Below are 14,555 nucleotides of genomic sequence, written 5' to 3' on the forward strand. Positions count from 1 at the left end.
ATGAAAAACCACACAGTACCCAAAGAATTCATTCTCCTAGGGCTATCAGATGACCCAGAGCTTCAGATTGTGATCTTCCTCTTTTTAATTATCACGTATATATTAAGTGTCACTGGAAATTTGACCATCATCACTCTCACCTTGATGGATTCCCATCTACAGACCCCTATGTATTTCTTCCTCAGGAACTTCTCTGTATTAGAAATATCCTTTACAACAGTCTGTATTCCTAGATTTCTGAGCACAATTATCACCAGAAACAAAACAATTTCATACAATAATTGCACTGCTCAGTTGTTTTTCTTCATCTTCATGGGTATAACTGAGTTTTATCTTCTAACTGCCATGTCCTATGATCGCTATGTAGCCATCTGTAAACCCCTACATTATACAACCATCATGAACAAAAGAGTTTGCATTTTACTTGTCTTTTGTGCTTGGCTGGCAGGATTCTTAAATATCTTCCCACCAGTTATTCTTTTTCTCCAGTTAGATTACTGTGGCTCCAATGTCATTGATCACTTTGCTTGTGACTACTTTCCCCTCTTGCAATTATCTTGCTCTGACACATGGCTCCTAGAAGTGATTGGTTTTTACTCGGCAATAGTCATTCTGCTTTTCACTTTGGCATTAATAATTCTATCCTACATGTTCATCGTCAGAACAATTCTGAAACTGCCTTCTGCCAGTCAGAGAAAAAAGGCATTTTCTACATGCTCCTCTCACATGATTGTCATTTCCATCTCTTATGGAAGCTGCATTTTCATGTATGCCAACCCTTCTGCAAAAGAGAAGGCCTCATTGACCAAAGGAGTAGCTATTCTGAACACCTCTGTGGCTCCTATGATGAATCCATTTATATATACCCTGAGGAACCAGCAAGTAAAGCAAGCCTTTAAGGACACTGTCCAAAAGGTCATGTTTTTCTCCAATAATTGAAGGCATTAGTAGCATTAAAAGAATGAATTACTTGTAAATGCTTTCTACTATTCACACTTTCTCAAAATTCCCTTTCCTTTACTAGATTATGTGTTTTACCCTTTTTTTCCATTCCCCAGTAAAAATTTTTCAATTATTGAACTCAATGAATTTGATAATGTGAATACTGCTTCAGAATTTTCTATACATTCAAAAGTTTTATTCAAATATATTTGGATGAAATAATAAAATTGGGTTAATGATTATGATTTTGAATGGGAGAGGTTTGCTTTTGAAGAGACACTGAGCATTTAGTTTGATGGAAAGTGTTAAGAATAGATGCAGATTTCTGAACTTTTCATTCTCACCAACTAATAGAAATGAATGTTATTAGAAAATTTTGATTGTATTTGTCTCCATGAAATCAATTAAACACAATCACTAGAGGATTGGCGATAAAATATCTATTTAAATATTTTATAAGATTAGAAACTCATACATATTAAAAATCTTTATACTATTAGTAATAATTAGGATGCTAATGAAGAAGGAGANTGAGGAACCAGCAAGTAAAGCAAGCCTTTAAGGACACTGTCCAAAAGGTCATGTTTTTCTCCAATAATTGAAGGCATTAGTAGCATTAAAAGAATAAAATGCTTGGGGCGCCTGTGTGGCATGGTTCCAGCCCCACATCAGGCTCTGGTCTGACAGCTCAGAGCCTGGAGCCTATGTAAGATTCTGTGTCTTCAAGCTTTCTCTCTCTCTCTCTCTCTGTCCCTCCCCAGCTTGCAACTGTTTCTCCATCTCTCAAAAATAAATAAAACATTAAAAATTTTTAAAAAGAATGATATGCTTTTAAATGCTTTTTGTTATTTACTTTCTCAAAACTCACTTTCCTTTACCAGAGTTATGTATCTTCCCCTTTTTTCCCATTCTCCTATTAAAATTTCCCAATCATTGAACTCCATAAATTTGATAATGTGATTATTGTTTCAGAATTTTCTGTACACTCAAAAGTTTTATTCAAAGGTATTTGGATGAATAAATAAATTTGGGTTGATGATTATGATTTTGAATGAGAGTGGTTTGCTTTTGAAGAGACATTGGTCTTTAGTTTGAAAGCATTAAGAATAGATGCAGACCTCTGAAATTTTCAGTCTTACTGACTAATAGAAATTAATATTATTAGAACATTTGGATTCTATTTGTAATTTCTATGAAATCTAATAAACACAATCATTAGGAAGTGGGGAATAAAATATAAATATCTACTTAATTATTTTAGAGATTAGAAGCTCATACATATTAAAAAATCTTTATACTATTAATCATAATACTAATGAGGAGAAGAAGAAAGAGAGACAGAGATAGAAGATAACATAAGATTTTTCAGCAATTCCTGTACTCCAGATCTATTGTTTCCTTTGTATTAACTCATTTAATCCTGACAACAACTTAATGATGTGCTTTCAATTGCTATTCTCCTTTAGTCAGAGGTATTTTTCTTTAGGTAAATCAAATACCTCCAAAAAATTAAAAAAATAGGTAGAGAACAGGCAATGTAAAATATATCAAATGTATAAAATGCATGAAACTCTGAGAAACTGGTAAAAGTTCATCTTTCTGAGGAACTGATTTTAATTCCCACATCTAGAATCAACTTCAGGATTTTTGGAAATATGGATCAGAAGTAACGTCTGATGATAATATTCTACACACTTTTCTTTGTATTAAGCAAGTCACATACAGTATTTATTTTACAAAAACTCATAGAAAATAAACTTTATTTTTCCTAACTTATAGGTGAATGAACACAATGAGATCAAGCTTGACAGTTCAATGTTACAGAGACTGCAGCTTTCAGAACTGGGATTTAAATCACTCCTTTCATCTCAAAATCCAAACTACTGGGTTACTTTCATTTTCACACTGAATTTCATTTGTAACATTTGATGAATAAAAGTTCATAGTGAATATTAGAATTGTTAAATTAAAGGACTTTCTAATGTGTGATGAACTCATTCATGCTTTTCTTACTTATTTATGACAGGTACTGGGGATATAGTGAAGAAAAAGAACGATGATTGCCCAATTCTAGTGGGGAGAAAAACAACATGGAATTAATATTTAATTTGATAAATGCAGTAGCTTAGGTCTAAACAACCTATAGGTCAGGTGATGTTATCACTGTCAAAGAAAATGCCAGTTCTCCTGTTTTTTCTCTTAGCACAATTATGGCCAGTTTCATAAAAATTGCTACATGTTGGTTCTTTTTAATCCTAAAGTCACATGCATAAGATAAACCTTGCCTACTTTGGCTGTCTTAGTTTTCACTTTTATTTTATTTCTCGGTCATTAGCATATATGTTATACACAAAGTCACATTATTTCCTGAGTAAAAAGGGTTTGGGGAATAGGATTATGATATTCTCCAAGACACTCTCCAGCAAGGCTCCCTCTACCTTCAAACTGCATTGTGAATCATACATTAATCTTATACTCAGTTTAACCCATTACCATTCCATTTCTATTACTCTCTCGGATCTATTTGAAAGAATTTATATCAATGACCACAGTGTAGATTTCTAGGACTATTTCAGGCATTTCCATCTAGTGAACACTGAGGTATATTTGCCAAATTTAACCCATACAAACAAAATAAACAGAAAGAAAAACCAATAACAATACTTAATCCCTATATGTGGATAGGAACAGCTTCCTATAACAGACTAAGAATCTCACAAATATAATTTCTTCTTAATTCTTATATCATTGAAAATTCATTTAGATGTTATTTCTAAAAATACTTTTAAAGCAACTACATTGCAGGTATGTGCTAGCCATTTGGTTAGTAAGATATATCATCTCCATCTTATAAGATATCAGGAAACAGATAAAAAGGGGGGGTCATTTAGATATAGAACTAGTCTTTATAAAAACATATACCAAGGGCTATGTCAATATAAAATATGGGATTGCTCACAATATTTGCAGTAATGAAGTAAGAATTCCAAGTCAAAATAGTAAATACAATTAAATGGATATTCTGGACAAAGAGAATAATGATGGCATATAACACAATTGTAAAAGTGAGAGAAGTGAATGTGAATCATATGGAAATAAACAGAAGGCAACATAAGTAGCCATTACTTCTTTTTTATGTTTTCCAAGAAAAACTAATTTTACTGATTCAATTTATTAGGCACAGATAAAATAATGCTATAAAATCAATACTCTCACTTTCCTCATGTGAATATTGTATGTTTTAAACAATATTAAACATTTTATCTACTCCTCTAAGTTTCAACAATCCCCTTAAATGGGTACGTTTCTCTTCTCCTTTTAAAGAATGAGACATAGAAATTCATAGGAAGAAAATAATGTATGTATGTATGGCCAATATACATTATAACAGTGTATAATAAAATCTTATCTTTTAATCATTAAGGCACCATATGGAACCACATGATTAGACTCTCATGGTTATCACAGTTTTAATGTTTTCTTAACTTGAGATGTTTTCAGATAGACAATAGTGAGATATAATAATGGTGTTCAACAATATTATTTACTTAGCGTATATCAGTGGCTTCATTGAGACAGATATTTTCAAGTCTCAGTAGCAGCCCATCTACTCTATCATTCACTCTATATAACCCCCAGAAACACAATTCCATTTGTGAGCCCTTGGGAGAATTAGCCCAACTCTCCATGAGTCAGCTTAAGCTTCCTAATGTAAAAAATAATGAGAATTATAGGATTTCCTCTGGTAGTAGTTGTAAATATTTATTTAGACAAGGCTTAAAAATGGCTTACAAAAATGTCTGGTACCTTCCAAGTACCTAATAAATTATCTTATCTTACATAATGTCTTACTTAACTTTTATCTTACATAATGTCAGTTTTAACCACATGCTATTTACTCAAAAATAATTTGGCTTTATGCATCAGAACAGTGTCTGCAAGAAAACTGTACTTCAATAGTATGTTATATGCTACTCCCACATCTGTAAATTGGGGATTATAATAATGCTTACTTGATTTACTGATGTGAATAATTTACATTTATCTTTTGTCTATCATGACTCTAAAAACATTTTATTGTGAACTTAAACATTTTGCGTCTTCCAAAGTCCATCAAATATGTCTATCTATATACAAAGACTGCAAAGACCACATTTTAAGTTGTTCTTGAAGCTAGGATTTAAACGTGATTTTAGTTCTGTCAATCAGATACATTTGTAAAAGGTACAAACTCCAAACTTAATAACACTTAAAACATCTATATTGCTGGTATAGATCATAGCAGATTCAGATGACTCTAAATGTTGTAGTAATCATACTAGATTCCTGAAGAGCAACTCTCACAGGCACTCAATTTTGTAAAGCACCTTTGAGATCATTCCAGAAAGGTCATCCTAAAATCTGCCTTTAGCTCTCTTGATAATTCCCTAAGCAATACATTATATAAACAGATTTACATTTAACTAGCTACAATAAACTATTCTCTCGGCAATTGCAGTTAATATACAGAGAGCATATCGAGGTAACAACTCTCAAAGCAATAAAAATCTGGAACCGGTTTATTAACCTAGTTTGGTCTGAAATCAGCAATGAATCCATTAAACAATGAAACGATGGTAGTCCACACTGACACATTAACAAGTCAGAGCTCACCTAGAATTAAATGCCTACTAAGGGCATGGTGGAATATAATTGTATAATGAATGCAAGACTTATACAGGAGCTGGCTTCTTCCAAATGCATTAGACAACTTAAAGAAAGAAAATATAACTTTAATGTTTCAAGTATCTCATAACTGAAGAGATGACATAGCCAGTATTAAATCCTGATCCTACAGGTTCCTTAATTATCAAGTCAATTTAATTCACAGCCTCTCCATCTCTTATGTAAATGTGAGGGTATTGGTTGGGAAAAATGGAAGCTGATCATTAGAATAATGGCGTCTCTGATAATTCAAATGACTGAGTATGAGTGTAAAAGCAGTAACTAGATTCCCTTGCCAACAGAAGGAACTATCCTCCTCAGCTTCATGAAGCTGACCATGCATCATTTAGAACCTCTATAATTACCTCACATGAAGGAGTTAGCTTCAAATTTTTCTTTAGTGTACATTCACCACTCCTAGACTATTTTCTGACCTAATATATATATTTCTGACCGATAGATATAGATATAGATAGATAGATGATATAGATAGATATAGATATAGATATAGATATATAGATATAGATAAACACTTGACCGATATATATATATACATCTTGAATCATCATAAATCACACATTTTCATCCAATGCAAACTCGAAGCAGTTTCTAGAAAAGAAGCATCTTCTGTGAAACAGAAAATATTCTGTTACAATTTAAGAAAGACCCAGCAGTTTCATGACATACAATGAATTTCATGGTCAATTTACAATGGTTAGTAACCAGAGGAAGAAAAAATTGAGCCTGGTTGACAGTTCTGCATCATATAATATAATTGCAAAAAATAATCCACTGAGTCAATGCATCCCATTCATGGCCCTAAATCATAGTTAGGACAGATGGTTTTTCCATCTGTACAGAAATTCAAGTGGTATATCTCCTTATCCTTGTTTCCAAGAAGTTTTCAGTTAGTCTGATGTAAGATGTTATACTGTTTCATGAACATTAGTTAATGATGCGAGTAGCAAGAGCCTTAGAAAGAAATACTGGGGTATCAATAACAAAGAGAATTAGGAAAATGGTACTTGAAGGAGCTTCTCATAATGTAACCAGAATATTTAGGTGTTTTTGTGTCCCATGTGATTTTTCAACAGATACTCATTTGAGAAGGAGATTTATAATAATCAAGAGGATAAGATGACCTATTTTATGAAAGCTGTTCATTTTTTCTGAACCATTTACTTGAATATTTGATTACAGAATTCATGAAAAATATAGTCATAAGGGCAATGATGAAATTTATATAAAAATTACCTGGATGTCAAGCCTACCAGTACCCAAGACTGATGTTGAGCTTGTGATATAGTTCATATGCTAGAGGGAACAATCAGCTATCCGACAGAAAGTTGGTAAGTTTACACCCGTTTCTTCATGGTGGAGGCTCCCAAACAGGGAGCTTGCGTAGCTCTGTTGGTAGAATGTGTGACTCTTGATTGTGGTGAGTTTGAGCCCCATGTTGGGAGTAAAGATTACTAAAATGAATGAATGAATGAATGAGTGAATGAATGAATGAGTAAATAAATAAATAAATAAAAACCCGAATGAGATACTGCCACATATATATTAGAATTAGTAAAATAAAATTTTTTGAAAGATGATGTCAAATGTTTCAGGTAAAACTAGAGAAACTTTGACAAATTTCTGATGAGATGCAAATGGTGCTGTCACTTTAGAAAGTAGTTTAACAGTTGCTTATAATGCTAAACATATCATTTTTTTTAAAGTCTAGCAATCCCTTTTCTAGTTATTTTATTCAAGTGAAATGAAATCTTTCCACACACATCATCTTTATTCATAATCGCCATAAATTGGAGGCCACCCACATGTTCTTCAATATGTGAATACATACACTAACTGTGGAATAGGCATATAAGGCAATACTACTTGGACTAGAAAAGAACTACACATTGAATTAGCAATCAACATGGGTGAAACAACTTCATTTTATTAAGTGAAAGAATCTCGATCCAAAGTCTGCACTTTATATGATTCTTTTTGTGTGACATTCTAGAATGGTAAATGTATCAGGACAGAAAACAAATCAGTAGTTGCCAAAGCTGCCAGGGACAAGGGGTGATTCCCAAGAGGCAACATGAGGGACTTCATGAGATGATGCATCCATACTATGTGGCTCTGTGGAGTGGACACATGACTCAATGTAATTTTAACCACCCATAGAATAGTAAACTGTTGGAGTCCCGCTCCTACCAGCCCAGGGATCCCTGAAGGATGGACGGTGTCAGCAAGAGAGCGATGAGAGAGCCACAAGATTCTTTCTGATCACCAAGCAGGCATCTCTGCTCAGTCTGGGTTCTCAACTGTACTTATATGTGAAGGTACAGGGAACAAGAAAAGTGGCATTTGCCTTAGTAGATGATGTTTAAAGATAACAGATTTTGCAGAAGTCTCATGTATAATCTTAGCATTAGTGATTGACATAAACAACTTAACTTCAGGCACTCATACTTATCGTCTGGGGATGGAAGGTATTTTGTTTTGTGAGTACATATTTTCCAACGTTTAAGCAAAAGTAAGATATACAATGTTTCCAGAATAGCCTTGAGGAAAACGTTTTACCAAGAAACAAACAAAATTGTATAAGTAAAAGTCAATCTTTTATGAGTAAGGGTCATTAGCCTATTTATAGGTCAAGGGGAACTATCAAAGAAAACAGGATCTGCTGAAGACAACCTCAAAAGAAGAAGGTATCTTTAGCATTAGCCACAAGGCCTATAGTTCCCACAACATCATCCATGCCCAGGAATAGCGTGTTACTCTATTATTTTACAAATTGTTAAACTAAGGGCAGGATCTGACCTTTCAAAGCTATCAATTACTTAGTTCTAATCAAGCTTTCCAGGCTAATGAATGTTAATGTCTCTCCATATCACAACAAGTTCCTAACCAGATGCAATCATCATACCAGGGTCAGAACAAGGGGACAAGCCATTCCTGATCTCAATCAACAGAGCACTCTGGGGTACAGTGCTCAAGTAGACATGATAAGAAAAGGGGCAGCTAACAGTCGCCACCTGACAGCAGGAGACCTTGCAAGCCTGCCTTAACCTCACAAGGAGTATTCTCAACTAGTGAGTTCAGAATGACTCCCAACAGTAAACAACCTATAGTATATGAGTTCAATAAATGCAAATGACAAATATTCACCCAAGGTGTCAGTGGAAATCAAGAGGAACACACACTGACAAATCAATCTCACTATTTTATGGAGACTGAACTCTGAACTAAAAGATTGACATTGGAAGTATCATGAACTTACATTCATTTTATATAAAGTTGTTCCTCCCTATTCACAGAGTCCTTCTTTGCACATTTGCCTACTCTCTAGTATGCATTTGTAAACCCAAAATCAATTTAAGGGACACTTTTTGAGCCAGTCCAGGACATGTGCAGAGTAGCAAAAAGTTTGAGTTATCCGTCACACCTGTTCCCAGCAGAGGTTAAACAAGGTGATGCTCTGTCTTCTTGTTCCAGCTCTCATACCTTACAGAGTCTCTGTCAAGGCTTACATAATGCCACATTTTCCACCTTTTTCTGTTTTAATTGGTGATTTCACTGTTTCTAATGGTCCCCAAAGCATAATACTATAGCACTAGTGTCTTGAAAGCAAGAACACTGTGATATGACTTATAGAGAAAACACCTATTGGGTGAGTTTGGGCCAGGCATGAGTTCTAGGGCTGTTGGCTTAATGCTAATAGATCAACAACACAGTACATTCAGAAAAAAAGAAGAGGAAATGTTGTCACTCTGTATGTGAGGCTTCTCTTGAAAGTGCTGAAGTAGTTAGTATCTTAACTGTGTCGTGAAGCTATAAAGATGAAGACAGATAAATTTATAGACTCCTGAGATGAAAACAGATTTCTTTATAGTTTTTTTTTTTTTTTAAATCCAAGTTAGTTAACATATAGTGTGATAATGGTTTCAGGAATTTACTGATTCATCATTTACATAGAATACCCAGTGCTCATCCCAAAAAGTGCCTTCCTTAATGCCCATCACAAATTTAGCCCATTCCCCCACCCAACATCCCTCCAGCAACCCTCAGTTTGTTCTCTGAAAACAGATTTTTTAAAAAGGCCTAATGACAGAATTGTTGTAAGCCTGAAAGCCAAAGAAATTTATGGCCATGTTTCTCATTATTAGGAAATGTTAAACTCTAGAGCTAGTGCTGTTGGCTAACATTTTTCAAAAGGTGACAAGGTATAAGAAATGTTGAATTTGCACGTGAGGCAAATTCTGCAGATCGAGAGGCTGTGGAAGAATTTTTAAATATCTCCAAGATATTATACAGGAAAAAGATTATGTAGAAGAGCAAGGTTTCAGTACTGATTAGACTAGTCTGTATTAAAAGGACACTGGTGGGACCCCTGGGTGCCTCAGTTGGTTAAGCATCTGACTTCGGCTTAGGTCATGATCTCAAGGATTGTGAGTTTGAGCCCCGTGTCAGGCTCTGTGCTGAAAGCTCAGAGCCTGGGGCCTGTTTCAGATTCTGTGTCTCCCTCTCTCTCTGCCCCTCCCACACTCATGCTCTGTCTCTCTCTGTCTCAAAAATAAATAAACAATAAAAAAATTTTAAAAGGATACTGGAAAACTAAGCCATATAGCACAAATTGCGTATAACCTATACAATAACAAATGGTTTGAGTTGATGAAAATGTTGTGACAGAGGCTTGAAGGAATTTACCTTCCTATTTCCCCTAGGAACAAACTTAATATTGCTTATTCAGTGTGGAAAATTTATGAAACTTAACTACCTGGAATAATGAGAATGAATACTCTCTACAAATGTACATGTGAACTCACAGATATACTGATATATAAATGCATATAGATGTTTTGTATACATGGATTAGTGTGCATAGAAAGACTTCTCATTGCTGTCCACTGACAGACCTTAGAAAGACCTCAAAACTAAAAAAAAAAAAAGAAAAAATTAAGATGGAGTCAGGTTGAAAATACTCAAGAGCCAACTGAAAGATCCAAAGGCCAAAGATGGAGAATTTAAAAAGTAAAATGAAGAATGTAGTATTGGCTTATAATCCAAAGAATACAATTATTATTCATCAGTGTTGGGGTGCCTGGGTGGCACCTGTGTGGTTGGTTAAGCAGCCAACTCTTGATTTCGGCTCAGGTCATGATCTCATAGTGGGTTTGTGGGTTCCAGCACCGCATTGGACTCTGTGCTCACAGTGCACAGATCCTCTGTCTCCATCTCTCTGCTTCTCCACTGTGTGCTCTCTCTCTTTAAGAAAATTTTAAAATAATCATTTGTGCATACTATTATAAAGAAATGATTGTATAATTAAATAAAAGTGAAAAAGAGTAAATTTTTTCTTACAGAAGAATGCCAGTTAACAAATGCAGGAAAAAAAAAGAAAATTACAAAATCACTGCCTTAAAACTATAAACAGAAAGAGTTTTGGGTCCCCTGAAAAAGATGAGACATAGCTTTCTTGACATAAGAAAAGTTGTTTTAGGCCTCGTGCTGTCTTGTGATCTATGCCTGAGCAGCCCTATTTGTCCAAAGCACATTTCTTTTTTTTTTTTTTAATTTTTTTAAATGTTTTTTAAATTTATTTCTGAGAGAGAGAGCAGGTAAGCAGGGGAGGGTCAGAGAGGGAGATACAGAATCTGAAACAGGCTCCAGGCTCTGTGCTGACAGCTCAGAGCCTGACATGGGGCTTGAACCCACAAACCTTGAGATCATGACCTGAGCCGAAGTCAGAAGCTTAGCCGACTGAGCCAAAGCACATGTCTTGCAGAACTTCCTAGAATATGTTGAAATTGCAGAAGAAAAGACCATAATAGTCAGTAAAACAAGATAAGAACAAATAGCCACTATCAGACCAGGAGATAGCATAGTCAAATGAGAAACAATAAATCAGTGGTAGAACTCCCAGGGCTGATTCAAAACTAAAGATTGGCCTGAAGCACATTCTTAAGTTTTCTTTGCAGGATTTAAATGCCTTTGAGCATTTAAGAGACCACACCAACTAAAGCAGAAGTGACCCTTGCCAGTCTTTGTGATTTCAATTAACTAAGTCATCTGGAATTTCCTCCCAATTCCATGCTGAACTTCCCATTTTGCAAGCCTCTGGATGAACATGTATTCACCCTTGGTTTAAAACTTCTCCAGTTTTGTTGATGAAGGAGACACTGCTTTAGGAAATATCCCAGATGTTCTCCTTTACTTGTTGCAAGTAAAACCTTTCCTTTCCTATTATTTAACTTGTGGTTTTTGCTTCAACATCCATCTAGAGGCAAACCCAGTTTCAAGTCACAAAACCACAGTGATAATTTTGCAGCAAGAATGATAAACTTAGGAAAATATTGTTTAGACATTTTTTTTTCTGACTGGGGGTAAGCCCTTAGGATGTCTAAGAAGCATCGTGTTGCTTAGGACAGAAGATAAAATGCACTAGGTGAGCCGCATGAGCAGAAAGGAGTCTATTGATATGCTGTATATAAATTTGACTCATTTTTTGCAATTGTCTTTGGATTTTTTATAATTTTGTATATATTCATTGTATTCATTTAATTCTCAACTTTATAAAATGAATACTAGATGTTCATATATTTACTTTTTTACTGTGCATACTGGATAATCAACTGATGAATAGTACCACTTTAAGCACTAGGCGGGGTGGGGGGAATGGTCTCAGGTGTGAATTTAAAAGTAAACTAAAGCTAAAATACAAACATACAGTTCTTATCATGAGTAGATAGATATGGACTGTGACTGATTTATACAATTTTAATATTTAATGGAGTTGTCTTAAAAGAATAAAAGATTAAATTTTTCTTAATAAGGTAATTCTTAATGTAACAGATTTATTACTTATATTCTGTCAATCTTTATGCAACCCCCTATAATCTGTTTTTGAAAATATTGATATAAAAGCAAATTCTGCTAAAAAGTTTGAGGCACATAATTGCTATGTTCCCTGGAGATATTGCTTAAAATTGTTATTAAAAGTATCCGTTTGTGTCTTGTACTGCTTTGCATAGTGCTGCCAGAGTCCAACTCCGGCCAGGTCCAGGGGACCCTGAAGGATGGACAGTGTCGGGGAAGGAGTGCTGAGAGAGGCACGAGATTCTTTCTGGTCACCAGCCAGGCCTCTCCGCACTGTCTGAGACTCAACTTTATTTTATGATTTAGCGTTTGGGGGACTGCACAGAAGTGGCATTCTGATGATAAATCCTTTTATCAGTAAAAACTTTCCAGAACATTGATAGGCAAAAGGATGGGGAACAGCCCAGAGATGGCATCAGCATAGTAAAGGCAAAAGTTAGTTCTTTGTGAGTAGGGGTCAATAGCATGTTTATCACTTAAAGGGAGATATTAAGAAAAACAGGTCTTTCAGGAACGCATTGCTTCTCCCATAACCACAAAAGAAGAAGTTCCCACAGTAAGTTCCTTCACAAAGTGCACTCAGCATATCAAGGCCAGAATGAGTCACTCCTAATACCAATCAACAAGGTGACTTGGGTGTTAGTACTCAAGCAGAAACAACTGGGTGAGGGTAGATATCGGTCGCCATCTGACAGTAAGAGTCCATGCAACTTACCTTAACCTCACAAGGAGTTCTTTCTCAACTTATGAGTTCAGAAATGGCTCCCAAGATAGTGCCCTTCAAAGGTCATGTCCATCTGAAACCTACATATATGACCTTCTTTGGAAATAGGGTCTTTGCAGAAGTACTGAAGGGGAGCAGACAGTATCACCCCCAAATATTCCTCTTTGGGCTAGGATTTTTTTTTTTCATTTTGCTGGTTTTGTTTAAAAAATAATAGACAAAGGAAAAGCTCTGAAAGCTGAGAAGTTACTTTTTTGTAAGGTATTTACATTATATAAGAAACCTCCATGTGTAAGTGTATCTCTCTCTCTGTACCAAGAAGTGGAGGATGATCAAGTCTCTAGAAGCTCTTACCAAAGGAGAAGGTAACAAGGCTTTTGGCTTTAAGTGAAGGTATTATTTAAGGTGGTGGCTTGAGCCATTTTGGAGAATTATTCAGTTTTCCTGGATCTCTCTCATGTATACAGGAGGTATACATGCAATTAAACTTCTGTTTGTTTTTCTCCTTTTAATCTTTTTCATTATTATTATGGGGAGGGGGACGGTTCTCAGTCAAGAACCTAAAAGAGCAAAGGGAAAATTATCTTTCCTCTCGTACATAATCAAGTAAAGATGAGGTCGTATACATTAAAGCAATTTTCCATGTATCTTGATGTAATAACAGTTTCTACGTAACATAAAAATTTAAATAATATTTTAGCCTACACATAAATATCATATAAATACTATTGTGACAATGTTTACAATAAAACATGAGCACAGGGGTGCCTGGGTGCTCAATCAGGTAAGTGTTCGACTTTCGCTCAGGTCATAATTTCACGGTCCAAGGGTGGGAGTTCTGGGGTTCTGTGCTGGCAGCCCAGAGCCTGGAGCCTGCTACAGATTCTGTGTCTCCCTCTCTCTCTGACCCTCTCCTACTCACTCTCATGCTTCCTCTCTCTTTCAAAAAATAAAAATAAACATTAAAAAAATTTTTAAAAACATGACCACATTTAGGGCATAGTATTCAAGTTCTTGACTTTTCTCATGAACAGACTGATATACTTTGAATTTAAAATAGCTGTTCTGCTTGCTTTAATAGTGTCTTTCTTCAGTGGACACTCTATTACTTAGTCATATACCTTGAATAATTTCATGTCTCCAAAAAAAAAAACCACACCATAATATCTTAAAACCTTTCTCCAGAAACTGTCTAGCACTTTAAGATCATCAAGTAATCCCAATTTCCATTGAATTTAAAAACTATATCTTATGGAAATCCTATTTTGAATAGCAACAAATTGAAGTCTCAAATGATGAATGTAAATAGGAT

General features: G+C 35.0%; 1 protein-coding gene across 1 annotated transcript; it reads left to right on the forward strand.

Annotated features, from left to right (window-relative positions):
• LOC120226271 (olfactory receptor 6C3-like) lies at positions 1–939 on the forward strand. The gene has a single exon (XM_039224447.1). The coding sequence runs from the start codon at positions 1–3 to the stop codon at positions 937–939; it is 939 nt and encodes a 312-aa protein (XP_039080378.1).
• The last annotated feature ends 13,616 nt before the right edge of the window (positions 940–14,555 follow it).

Source organism: Hyaena hyaena, unplaced genomic scaffold (genome assembly GCF_003009895.1).
Source record: "Hyaena hyaena isolate Hyena2069 unplaced genomic scaffold, ASM300989v1 scaffold_1655, whole genome shotgun sequence".
Lineage (NCBI taxonomy): Eukaryota > Metazoa > Chordata > Mammalia > Carnivora > Hyaenidae > Hyaena > Hyaena hyaena.